This window comes from Sinocyclocheilus anshuiensis, unplaced genomic scaffold, assembly GCF_001515605.1.
Source record: "Sinocyclocheilus anshuiensis isolate Anshui unplaced genomic scaffold, SAMN03320099.WGS_v1.1 scaffold1589, whole genome shotgun sequence".
Lineage (NCBI taxonomy): Eukaryota > Metazoa > Chordata > Actinopteri > Cypriniformes > Cyprinidae > Sinocyclocheilus > Sinocyclocheilus anshuiensis.
Window position 1 is genome coordinate 60,837 of NW_015538004.1, and position 11,278 is coordinate 72,114.

Below are 11,278 nucleotides of genomic sequence, written 5' to 3' on the forward strand. Positions count from 1 at the left end.
GTCTTTGATCTTTCAAGCTGTTTAATGCCACTCAGCGGGTGTTGCATGCATCAGTCCAAAAGAAGTTAAATAAAAAGCGGCCATCCATAAAAAGAAGTGTCTCACACGGCTCCGGGAGGGGAGAACAAAGGCGTCCTGTAGCGAATCGATGTGTTTTTGTAAGAAAAATATCAATTTTCAAAATGTAATAATCACTTTAATGTAGCTTGCACCAACAGTCCTACACGGAAGCAGCTCCGGGCGGATGACGTATGAGTTCAGCGTAGCATGAAAATGAACGTGAAAATGAACGTTTGTTAACAGGAGCAAAGGAAGCAAAGTTTCCTTACTTTAGCAAAAGAAAACCAGTCTCCTCTTGGCTTATATCGAAATCCTCCAATTCTTCTTTACAAATCCTTGTTTTGTACTTTTAATAAGTGACCGTAGTTTTGTTTTGATCTCTCCCCTGCACTTCCGCGTGCGTCACTTCTGAGTGTTTAAAGTATTGCCATAATACTTATACAAAATGCATAATATATAGAACATCGTGCAAAATATTCAATTCAAGTTTATTTTTATAGCGCTTTTCACGATACAAATCGTTGCAAAGCAACTTTACAGCAAATTGAGTTTCTACAATATTTAGTGGTAGCTTATCAGTGGTAACTGTCAGTTAATGTACATATGGCAAAAATGTACGGAAAAATCAATTAAAGACATAATCAAAATATCTTGCATATCATTGTGTGCAAGCCAAATTCTTAAAATGTATGCTTATGTTGCAGTCAGCCATAGAGGGAAATGGAATAAGTGTAGGCTAAAACTAGTCTGTCTTATGATTTAGTACAGTGGTTCCCAACCCAGGGGTCGCCACCTCCAATATGGGTTGCTAAACATTTAGAAGGGGTCGCCAAGCTCACTCTAGTTTGGGGGTTACAAGTAGGAATAAAATGGTTACAGTGTGACGATAAACCGCTATAACGTTTCCAATGGTTAGTTTTACCATTTAATATTTTAATTATCATTAAAAACATATTTGATGTTTTGAACTCACGTAAATACTGTCCAGTATTAAGCAACAGTCTTATGCAGGCACAGCATGCAGCATAGAACCACTGATCTAGTAGTCTAGAAAGGAAGGGGCTATCAATAAGGATGCTTAGAATAGAAGTTACTTTAAACCAATCAAATTGAAGAAAACATGCAACTAGGGCTGTCCTCGACTAAGGATTTTTCTGGTCGACTAGTCGGACTACTGGACTACTAATCGCACGTTTATTAAAGGGGTCATATGATGCGATTTCAATTTTTCCTTTCTCTTTGGAGTGTTACAAGCTCTTGGTGCATAAAGAAGATCTGTAAAGTTGCAAAGACTAAAGTCTCAAATCCAAAGAGATATTCTTTATAAAAGTTAAGAGTCAGCCACACCTACCTAAAACGTGACGCTGTGTTTCGTTGTGAAAGCGAAACTACTTTGTTTGGCCTTCCAAAAATGGACACGACTAGAAATCAGTGGTTAAGTTGTATTTACAACACTGTTCCCGAACACTTCAACCCAAATGGTAAGGGGCGTAACATTTCCGTCACACGCTTGAGGTATTCGGCCAATCACAACGCACTGGATAGCTGGCCAATCACAGCACACCTCGCTTTTTTAGAATGATGAGCTTTGTAAAAATCGACACGTTTCAGAAAGGCAGGGCATAGAGGAGAAACAATAATGTACAGTATGTGGAAAATATCGTGTTTTTTGAACCTTACACCACATAAACACATTTCATTACACCAAATACACAAAATAATGTTCTTTTTAGCAGCATCATATGACCCCTTTAATAAACCATTTAAATCATTATTATGAGCCTTTAATTGCCTATGTAGCCTAATATGCGCTCAAGCGCACAAATAAAGCTTGTCACAGTGCCCCGGCAGAAGTAATGGTTATGATTGTGTCAGTGAAAAACAGTAAGGAGACTGCATTAATATTTTAATAATTGTATAAACTAGTGCTTTCTTTGTTTTCAGTTTAAGAGATGAAGTCGGCGACACTGACTCGTCATCTCCGCAGTACTGCTGCGCCTTTATGCATGTTTCATACGGATTACATAATCTGACAATATTTGTTTTCCATTTGAATTGGTTCATTTGAAAGTAGATATTTCACTCTCTATACATATATTTTTCATGTCCGTAAGGTAAAGACATACACAGAGTTTTGCGCCCAAGTTCACAGAGAACGAGACGGCAGAAAGAGCACCCTGTTTGCTTTCATTATTTCACAAAAGCACGATGTGTTTTTATTGTGAATGCACACAAAGAAATCTTTACAGATTTGAAAGATGTATTACTCTTATATGTATGAGCAAAAATGACAAGTAGCCTATTTTAAGAGCAAGTGAGCGCAGTGGCGCCTCCATCTGTCCTGCAGTGAGCGCTACTGTTCAGCTCCACGCTCCGCACAGACACAAGAGCACACATTGAGTGGCCATGTAAAGTTGCTAATATTTACATATTTCAGATGATAAGCCATATTTGAGGTTGATGAATGATAGGTGAGCGTTTGGATGTCCTGCCCGATGTACTGTATTACCACATAGACCAGCCGTTAACGATCTGTTCGTCACAGACAAACTTTCATTATTTCACAAAAGCACGATGTGTTTTTATTGTGAATGACTTCGCATTCACAGACTTCGCCTGTGGAATTTTTTTTTCTGCGACTAATAAAATGTTGGTCGACCAAGCCTCTTCTGGTCGACTAACGATTAGTTGACTATTAGGGGGCAGCCCTTCATGCAACCTTGCAATTTATGTATTGACTTCACTATAGAGCAGTGGTTTTCAATCCCAGTTTTCTCAGCAGATGTCTCGGGTATCTTGAGGCAGATACACCGGGTAACTCAAGTCAGGCACTCTGATTTGGGGTCTGGCAAATCTCAGGTGTCTGGTTACTTAAATCAGGTGCATTGAGTCCAGGCAGATGGAGTGTCCATCCAAAGGCAGCAGTAGTTCGTCCTATGTGTGGTCTGTTATAAAAGTTTGAGATGTGGGTTTTGCTCCATTGAATATCCCTTGCCGGTTCACTGGCACATGTTCTGATTTGAAGACATTGGACAGCAACATTAAACACTGTCCGCAGCCATATCACCCAGTAGCCCAAGACTGGTTGCCCACTGAAGCTAAGCAGGGTTGAGCCTGGTCAGTACCTGAATGGGAGACCTCCTGGGAAAACTAGGTTGCTGCTGGAAGAGGTGTTAGTGAGACCAGAAGGGAGTGCTCACCCTGTGGTCTGTGTGGGTCCTAATGCCCCAGTATAGTGACGGGGACACTATACTGTAAAAAGCACCGTCTTTCGGATGAGACATTAAACCGAGGTCCTGACTCTCTGTGGTCATTAAATATTCCATGGCACTTCTCATAAAGAGTAGGGGTGTATCCCCGGTGTCCTGGCCAAATTCCCTCCACTGGCCATTATCAATCATGACCTCATAATAATCCCCATCCACTGAATTGGCTCTATCTCTCCTCTCCACCTGTAGCTGGTGTGTTGTGAGTGCACTTACTCCATTTTACTGTGGCTGCCGTCGCATCATCACACTGGTGGTGGGTGAGGAAAGACCCCCCTCATGATGATTGTGAAGCGCTGTGGGTGTAAAGCAATACACAATAAAGCGCTATATAGATGCCTCATTCATTCATTCATTCATTAAACTGGGCCTGAGCTGAATCTAGCAGGCTCTAGAAGCCTCAAGATAAGTATACCAAGAGTAGGAAGGAATGTGAAAAGATGAATATTAATCTAGATTCCATTCAATTAATTTAAAGCAGAATTGTATAAAAATGGTTTTAGAGGTGTCTTCATGAATATATTGTGTTTTCTTGATTAAAAATATCAGTATTCAGTCTAAACTTAAACTGAGTGAGTGTGTCTGAGTCCCAAACAGTGCAAGGAAAACAGTGCTATATCCAACAGTGCTACATGTTGGACAGCACAATAGAATGGCACAAGTAATGAGGACTAAGACCATTCAAAGATTTGTGTGTGATGAGCATAATCAATGAAGCAATCAATGAAGTGATTATAAAACTGGACTGATATAGTAATATTTATTGGTTCTAGTAAGCACTATAGCTGCTAACTGTTTTGATCCTACAGGGCACCCACGCGGTTGCACATTAAATCCAAAGCCAGATTATATTCAGAGGATCCAATAACTGGGTAACTTGGTCCAATAACTAATACTTTGTTTTGTCAAAATTGAGAAGAATGAAAAGACTAGCCATCCATTTTTTGATATCACAAATACACTTGGTAAATTGAAAGGTTTCATTAGGTCTGGAGGAGATATAAATCTGCGTATTGTCTGTTTAACAGTGGAAACTATTGCCATGGTTCCCAATAATGTCCCCCTAAGGAAGCATAGAAAAGTAAAGGACCTAATACTGAGTTCTGTGGCACTCCATACATTACTTGTGTTCTAACTGACACCTTGTCATTAACACAAAGAAACAGATAGAAATTGGATAGGGAGGACCTGAACTATGCTAATGCCTGCCCACAAATTCCAGCTTAATTCTTGAGCCTATCCAAGAGAATGTCGTAGGCTATAGCAGTCAGAGTATGTGAGCAGAGTGGAGTGAGAGCAGAGCGAGGAGTGGAGAGGTGTGATTTTTGACTGGAACGGGGAGTGGATTTTTGAAAGTCAGAGCATGGTGGTTTTCACTCGCTCAGAGAGCGCTCCACTACCGCTCCATCACAAGCACAATTAATGCCAACAGCCCATAATATAACTGCATTTTATCAAGAATTCACGCATTAAACATCATTAGCTAGCTTGACAGATATGTACTGTAGATCACTCAAATCAGAAAGAAGGTGAAGGTTATAATGACAGCGATGGAGGAATGCGGGAGGTTATATCTCAAGCATGTTTGTTTGTAGCATGTGGATACTCAATATTGATTGGGTGAATTCACATTTTAAACCGTTTATTCTACAGGTAGTTAATCTCCACTCTAAACCAATGTGCTGCCTGCTATATTGCTGCACATGTGCACAACACACAAGCTCACACATAATGTTGATTTGATCAATGCTGTCCTTTGATTTATCAGCTTAAAAACTGAAAAGTTATAGCATTTTATTTCTAAGTTAAAGTCATTAAATATAGACTTGGGATAATTGTAGTGTTCCAATAAAACATGTTAAAACTATTATTCTAGTATGGCGTATTTGTTTTTCCTTTAAAGAGCAGGTCATATGGTATTTTAAAGTGTCCTAATATTGTGTTGGAGTCCTCTACAACAGGTTTAAATGCATCTAAGGTCAGAACTACCATTGACAAAGCACCTTTACATAAAACAATAATATGTTGCTCCAATCCGTTCTTATAATAATGAAGACCCCACAACAACATCCAAAGAACTGCAGGCCTCATTTGCCTCAGTTAAGGTCAGTGTTCATGACTCCACCATAAGAAAGAGACTGGGCAAAAATGGTCTGCATGGCAGAGTTCCCACTGTATAGTCCATCAAAAAATTAATGGCTGCCTCAAGGGAAGAGGATTTTGAAAGGTTTGGTAGGATAATTTGATGGCGATGAAAAGTCTTTGCTGCTTCATGCTGTTTAAAGATCTAGTTGTTTCCCTGGGAATCTGTGAATGACATGAACTGCTCTACAAGATTATTCTCTTGCAAACTGTAGAAGTCACACTTTTATGCATGTTTACGGAAGTCCTGAGAGGCCATGTATTATTTTCTTTTTCTTTCTTGTTTTCTCATAATCACAACTTAATTTTCTTGTGATCTCAACATAAGTTGTTTTCTTGTGATCTCAACATAACAAAATTTGTTTTGTAGTTATCATGACTTAATATTTTCTCGGGATCTCGACAAAACAAAAAGTGTTTTTCTCATTGAATTAATTTTATGATATAACAAAAGTAGGTCTGCAACTAACGATTATTTTGATAATCGATTAGTTGGGCAATTTTTTTTTCCTGCCCAATGCTTTCAACAAACATGCCAAATGCATGCTATGAAAGCGTATTGTATGGTGAATATATCTATATCTATGCTATACATTGTGTAAAAGAGTTATAAAGCTCAGTTCAAATGGACAGTTTAAATAGACATATGGACAAAGGACAGTTTAATTCCCTATATTAAAAATGAAGATAATAATGATGAAGATAGTAAAGAAAAACACAAACTCAGTGTTAACAGATAAGAGGAATGTTCTGCAGGAACATGCACATTCACTCTGAACACAGTAACCTGTTACTGTCATTTCTTTATTCTGTACATGTAAAAAAAAAACATACATTTTCAATCACACGCAGTTTTCATTTTACAGTTACTATCATAAAATACTTAAATTACTTGTTTGACTTTTAAACCTAAATTTAACATCGAATAATAATATTAGCAAAATTAATATTATTGCACTGAATATTAATTTGCTCCCTCTTTACTGTGTTCTGTTTGACGTGCATACGCGCGCTGGCGCTCTTTTAGTGAAGTCTAAAGTTTAACGCAGACTGTCAGGACGACCTTTCATGCAAAATAGAAACACGTACTCGCGTGAATATGTTACACTCGGTGGACAGTAACGGAGTAGTTTTACTTTGTTACTGTACTTAAGTACATTTTTCAAGTATCTGTACTTTACTGGAGTAGTTTTATTTTGAGTAACTTTTACTTTTACTTCACTACATTCCAAAGCATAAGATCGTACTTTTTACTTCACTACATTTCATAAAACATATTGTTACTCCTTATAATATATCATGTGCTCCGACACGCAGAAGCGGTGTCTGATTCAAGAACGAACTGATTCTTTACAATGAACCTTTTAAATCGGTTAGCAAATCGCACCAAACAATTCATTCACGAATTAGAATGAACTGAATGCAGCTGTTCTCGAGTCGACAACTTACTGATTCAAATTAACCTTTTAGTGCGAGTCTCCAGTGAACTGAATTCACAAGTAAGAACCAGGAGATCTTGTGCGCGCAACTGATGCTGCTAAAAGTTACTAATGTCGAACTTTAGGATTAATTATTGTAAATGAAAATCATATTTAGGTCACAACTGTCAGTTGTATCAATTGTTATATTGTTTGGATTAACTAGCCGAGTAGACAGATATGAATGTTTATTCATAACCATACTGAAAATAAGTAAATATTGTTAGCTGATGCTAACTGTCTAGCTAACAAGCTTGCTGGTGCTAAGTTGAGGTAATTTTTAGATATAAAGTCCAAATATTTGTATTCAACCACCTAGATAGATTGCATCTGGGGGAAAAAGAAAGGATGTGATGTTCAGAACATAGCAACTACAGTAATTATCAAAGTGGGAAGTGATGCCCTCTGGGGGCATTTGGCCAGGGGTGTTTTTACACCACAGACAAGGTTTGAGAAGAAAAAAATCATTATGAAAATATAATGATATTTTTCTTAAAATGTTCTTCTTAACTTCAGGCCTTATTCTAATGTCATATATAACTGTGATGTTCTGCAAAACAATAGGCTTTAAAACACCTTTTTCTTACTGGTGAAAATCAGATGATCAAATCTGTTTTCTCTCAGGTACATCGCAGTGTAAGCTTCACAGTGAACATTACTACATCACTCTCGTCAACGTAGTCCATATCAACAACAAAAATATATCTTGACTCGTATAGTGGTTATTTTGGGAAAATCCCAGGTATTTTGAGCAGTAGGATTATAAAAAATATGTGCTAATATAAAATTAAATTAAGTAGCCTATATAAAATTGAAAAATAAATCTATCTATCTGTACTTTTTTACTTAAGTACATAAAAAATAGAGTACTTTTGTACTTTCACTCGAGTAAAATTGAAAAAGGAGTACTTTTACTTTTACTGGAGTAACATTTTATCATACGTATCTATACTTTTACTCAAGTACTTGATTTGTGTACTTCATCCACACTTACAGAAAAGGATATAACCGTAAAATGCAGATTATGCTCAGAGGAATCATATCTCATACATTAAACAGCACACGCATCTGTCAAAGCTCCTGACAGGACAAGCAGTGTTTAACATTATGCTAATGCATTAGCTTGAAGTTGAAAATAAAACATTCTCATGTTTCGGGCTGCTTGGATCACGCAGCAGGATTCCTGCAGCAGCTCACTGTTTCATCCGCTATAGTTTTAGATGCACTTTGTCCACAGAAATGCTTTATTCACTGCTGTAAATTGACGCGACTCTCGGAAGTTTTCCGTGTGCGGTGGGCAGATGCAACTAATCGATAATGACATTCGTTTTGTCGATTATTTTCATTATCGATTATTATCGATATTTATCGATTAGTTGTTGCAGCCCTAAACAAAAGTAGTTTTCTCATTATCCTGACTTATGCCGAGTTCACACAGCACGATTTTAGCACAATTTTTCACACGCTGACAGGTTTTGCGAAATCGCCGACAAATGCCCGAAATCGGAGGCAAATCGGTGCTCGTTCATGCGAATGACAATCAGGCAGTGTGAATTATCAAAGATGCGATCTGAGGGAATCGCCGACGCGTCGCCGACGCCCGCAAAATATTTGGCATGCTAAATATCTGGAGCTGTCAGCGATTCACAATCACGCAGTGTGCAATGATTTCTGACTGAAAACGTCTCAGGTTACTTATGTAACCATGGTTCCCTGAGTAGGGAACGAGACACTGCGTCCTCTAGGGATCGCTATTGGGAACGCCTCGTCGTGACCCGTGTGTGAAGCATACATTGAAAAAACACCAACTCGTTGGCCGGCGACAGCCCGGCGATGACCTACAGCCAATGACAGACCAAGATACAGGGCAGAGGGAAGTTCGGGGAGGAGTTATAAACCAGAATATCAGTATTTTAATTGATATATGAACAATTCTATCATACAGAAACAAGAACAAAGATTTGCTTGACCAGCCAGAAGAGCATAACAGTTACTGCAAAATTATTTACCTGTTCTCTGCATCTCCCTCCTGCATAATCTGTTTTTCTTTTTCTCCTTGTAGCTGGAAATCAGCTCACAGACAATTTGCGGGCTATATATATATATTTTAATAATTCCAGTCTTGCTCGAGAACTCCGGTCTGACGCATGCGGGTTCTCGCATTATTTCCTTAACACTTCTCGCATGTGTTTTGTTGTGAAACGTAGTTTGCGAACCAGACAGAGCTGTCGGCGATTCTTCCTATATTGTGAAGTCATGCAATGTGAAACCCCCTGTCGCCGATCCATCGTGCAATGTGAACACAGCAGCAACTGAATGCTACCCCAGATAGTCACGCAGTGTGAAAACAACGGCGATCCGACGAGTTTGGAAATCGTGCAGTGTGAACTCGGCATTAATTTTCTCGTGATCTTGACATAAATGTTGTTCTCCAAGTTACACAACTGCGGCACTAGATGGCAGTATAGACCTGAAAATAACTGATGGGATATATATATATATCCACCTTACTGTGTTCATATTGGCCCAGATTGTAGGCTACGCATTTGGGACAGAATGAAGACCTTATTTCTTCGTGATCACTATAATTTTTGCAGTATTGTGTTTGTTACTGACAAGCAAATTGTTAAATGCTTGAATCAATATGATAGTTTCACTACCGCAAGAGCATTCCATGTGATACTAAACGTAATGCTTATTAAAACTAATGTTGATGTCACTGTATAGTATTCTGTTTGCATCTATCTTTATTTGTGCATCTTTGAAGTACCTGATTGTTTGTTAATAAGCGGGGATTATGGTGCTTATCTAGGACGTGCTTCAACAACGTATTTTTTGTTGTGTATTTGTAATGTGCATTTTTGTTCTAATTTTTAATCTTTATTTTTAATCATTAAATGTATATTTACATAACTTTTGTTATGTCGTGATAACGAGAAAACAGCTTTTGTTATGTTGAGAAAATTAAGTCGTGATCACAAGAAAACAAATTATTTCGAGATCACGAGAAAATTAAGTCGAGGTAATGAGAAAACAACTATTGTTATGTCAAGTTCACAAGAAAATTAAGTTGAGATAATGAGAAAACAATTATTGTTATGTCGAGATCACGAGAAAACAAGAAAGAAAAAAAATAAAATAATGCATGGCCTCTTAGGACTTCCGTACCTGTTAAGACTTTTATGGCTTTTAAATAACTTGTAATTTCCACAGCATAATTCGGACAGAATTGTGAAATTTTTTTTGCACAAATGACAGTTTCCAATGAAAATTTGGATTATTTGACGTCCGATTTTGCTGTAGTTGAGGAATAGCCTAATTAATTGTTGTCAAGGTAAATCATTATGATCAAATATGCTAATGAACTATTCCATAAACATCCATGTAACGTGAGCTGTGTAATTTCAGTTTAATTTTTTGATTTTAGATGAATGGAATTTGACATTTCCCTTGCTTGTTTAAAGCTTTGTTTGTCTGCCTCTGTCCCCTCCCACCTATAGATCAACAACAAAACCAACATAATCACCAGCCCTAAAGAATCTGCCCCCTCTCCTGCTCTGGTATTTTGTCTGTATGACTGTTTATCAGTTGCTTTTTCTTACCACTGGCTTCACATCTCTCTCTCGCTCTCTCTCTCTCTCTCTCTCTCTCTCTCTTTTTTGTTAGCATGCCTTTTCTCTTTTAAATTAATTCAGCACCTTCTTCATGTGTGAAATCCTGCATTAAAATAATGCAGTCAGTCAAATAATTAGCAATATTCTGGAAATGTGACTATGTATTGTTCTTCATTGACATATGAATGCAGAGAGAAAAAGTCCAAAGTAAGTATTTTAAATAATGGTAGCAATTATGGTGACAAAAATTTGTACTCTGGGCTAGAGTGCTAAATGAAGTATTATGTAATATTTTGTCTTTTTACAACATTCAAGTAAACATATAAATAAGCACATGTGTATACATTATTAAATATAGAACAGTTATATTTAATAATTTACCGATTTTAAATATACTTTATTTAATGGTTTAATTTAAAAGAAATCCTAAAATTCTTAAAGGGGTCCTAGTATGCTTTTTTACAAAGTCTTGATTTTGTTTTGGGGTTGTACTAGAACATGCTCTCATGCTTGGTGGTTCGGAAAATGCATTATTTTTCACATAATTTACATTATTAAAATACCTAATCCGGCACTGTACTCCCTCGTGTTGTGGAAGCTGTCCTCAGTAAAGTGCGCAGCACACAATAGCAAATTGGGGTTATAATGCTCAGGAACAGAGTTAAAAAATAAATTGCAACCACTGTTTCCTGACATCATCCGCTTTCGGAAGCCCAAA

The 11,278-nt window shown here is 37.5% G+C and overlaps 1 protein-coding gene across 1 annotated transcript in view; it reads left to right on the forward strand.

The window, feature by feature from the left end:
- The window catches only part of LOC107677049 (calcium/calmodulin-dependent protein kinase type II delta 1 chain-like), a 92,831-nt gene that overhangs the window by 53,764 nt on the left and 27,789 nt on the right, over window positions 1-11,278 (forward strand). The window contains exon 13 of the mRNA XM_016471843.1: window positions 10,447-10,506. Within this exon, the coding sequence (XP_016327329.1) occupies window positions 10,447-10,506 (60 nt within the window). The remainder of the gene's footprint in view (window positions 1-10,446; window positions 10,507-11,278) is intronic.